General features: G+C 68.3%; 1 protein-coding gene across 1 annotated transcript in view; it reads right to left on the minus strand.

Moving 5' to 3' along the window:
• Positions 1 to 1,468, minus strand: part of LOC103916901 (glucagon receptor-like) — a 9,408-nt gene extending 7,940 nt beyond the window's left edge. The window contains exons 1-5 of the mRNA XM_009323968.1: positions 1,391 to 1,468; positions 1,029 to 1,125; positions 586 to 693; positions 187 to 308; positions 5 to 79 (exon numbers count right to left, since the gene is read on the minus strand). Coding sequence (XP_009322243.1) covers positions 5 to 79; positions 187 to 308; positions 586 to 693; positions 1,029 to 1,125; positions 1,391 to 1,468 — 480 coding nt within the window. The remainder of the gene's footprint in view (positions 1 to 4; positions 80 to 186; positions 309 to 585; positions 694 to 1,028; positions 1,126 to 1,390) is intronic.
• Between the last annotated feature and the right edge of the window lie 371 nt (positions 1,469 to 1,839).

Consider the following 1,839-nt stretch of genomic DNA (forward strand, 5'->3'; position numbering starts at 1 on the left):
AGGCGAGGGTCAGGAGCGACAGCGAGTACCCCACGGTGTAGAGCACCTTGAAGCTCACCATCAGCCGGCGGGCACCCTCCTGCAGCAAGCACCGTCCCGGTGAGCCCGGGCAAGCAGCACCCGCCTGTGCAGCCAGGGTGCCCCTGCCCATCCCTGCCCGTCATCGGCCGGGCCGGGGCATCCCACCTCCTCCATGGTGGACTCCATCTCCTCCTCGCACTGCGAGTAGTCCCGCCAGGGCTGGCTGCCATTCACCGTCACCCACTGCCCGTCGGCACCACACCTGCGGCTCACCAGCCCGTGTTTCACTGCGGACACGAAGCACCGGTGTGTTCCCTCGGGGTCCCCCAAACCCCTCTCCTGGGATGATGGGTCGGACTCTACTCAGCCCCAAAGACCCTCTTCCAGGGCAGGTGCAAGCCGGGCACGAGCTGGCTCTGCTCCGTGCCCCACGTGTCCCCTTACCCCCAGGTCTGCCCATGGGTCCCTCTCCCACGGGCAGGAGGGGAAACCCCGAGAGCCTCTCCCCCCCGGCATGGCTCAGCCCTGGCTTCCAGCTCCGGGGTAGCAGAGGGTCATCATCACCTTTCTCAAACCAGGGCAGGTAGAAGGGGCAGGAGACGTTGACAGCGGTGCCAGGGCTCCCGTCAGGCCAGCAGGCGTACATGTCAAATGTCCGGTTGCAGAAGAGCCCTTCCAACAGCAGCGAGGGGGGGAAAAGCCGATGGTCAGACGCGCGGCGCCCCGCCCCCACCCTCCCCCGCCACCCCAGCCAGCTGCCAGCACCTCCAAAGGGGCTGGCATCACCCTGAACGGGGCCCGGGCGCCCCACGCCAGCCTCGGGCCCCTAGGGCATCCCAGCCCTGGGCATCCCACCTGAGATGTGGAGACACCCGTCAGCCCCTGGCTCATCCCTCTGTAGGCGACCAGCGCAGAGGATGCTGAAGGAGGGATAAAACCCAGCCCCAGCCGTCGCCCAGCTCCGCATGTCCCCACGTCTGACCCCGAGCTGGGGCACAGCCGGGTACCTGCCGGGTAGGGCTCGCTTGCCATCCTCCTCAAGCACTCATCGCGGTACCGCATCCACTCCTCGAAGGTCTTCTCCAGCACCTTGGCCCCGCCGTGCTGCAAGCCCAGAGCTGGGTCAGAGCCTCCGGCTGGCCGCTGCACACCAGGGCACGGAGCCCGTGCTGGCCTGCCCGCCCCACTGTGGCACCCGGCGTCTCCCCACGCCGGCTGCCTGCATCCCCCCGATGAACTGCTGTGTGCCGGCTTCCTCCAGGCAGGCAGGAACGTGTGACAAAGCCAGGACCGAGCCCGTTCGCAACGGGTCAAAGCCCAGCAGTGCCAACCCAGCTGCCCCATGGGCCAGCCCCAGCTTGCCCCTTACCGTCACGGAGGAGATCAGGCACATCCAGGCAAGATGGACGAGGCTCCGTCGGTACCCAGACCCGAGCACGTCCCTCATAGCTTCCCCCACCAGCCCGCAGCCAGTGCTCCCAGCGCCAGGGTGTGTCTCCAGGCTGTGCTGGGGACCTGGATCCTGGGCGAGAGGTGGAGAACTGAGGACGGCACAGCTCTGCCAGCCGCCCACGCTGGTGTGGACGAGGAGACGTGCTCCCCGAGGCAGCGGAGGAGAACTGGGGTGTGAGTGCCAGCCACAGGCACGCCCTGGGCTGCCACAGCCCCGGGTCACTTCCCTGCCGGAGCCAAAACCTTGGGGAGCATCAGGCAGAGCAGCCGGGAGCGGGGGCATAACTGGATCACACCTCTTGGCCGAGCCTGGCCAGCTTCCACGCCACTGCTGCCAGCCCCCGGGGCGGCTGGCCAGGGGGGGGG

The sequence above is a fragment of the Pygoscelis adeliae genome, unplaced genomic scaffold (genome assembly GCF_000699105.1).
Source record: "Pygoscelis adeliae isolate BGI_AS28 unplaced genomic scaffold, ASM69910v1 Scaffold585, whole genome shotgun sequence".
NCBI lineage: Eukaryota > Metazoa > Chordata > Aves > Sphenisciformes > Spheniscidae > Pygoscelis > Pygoscelis adeliae.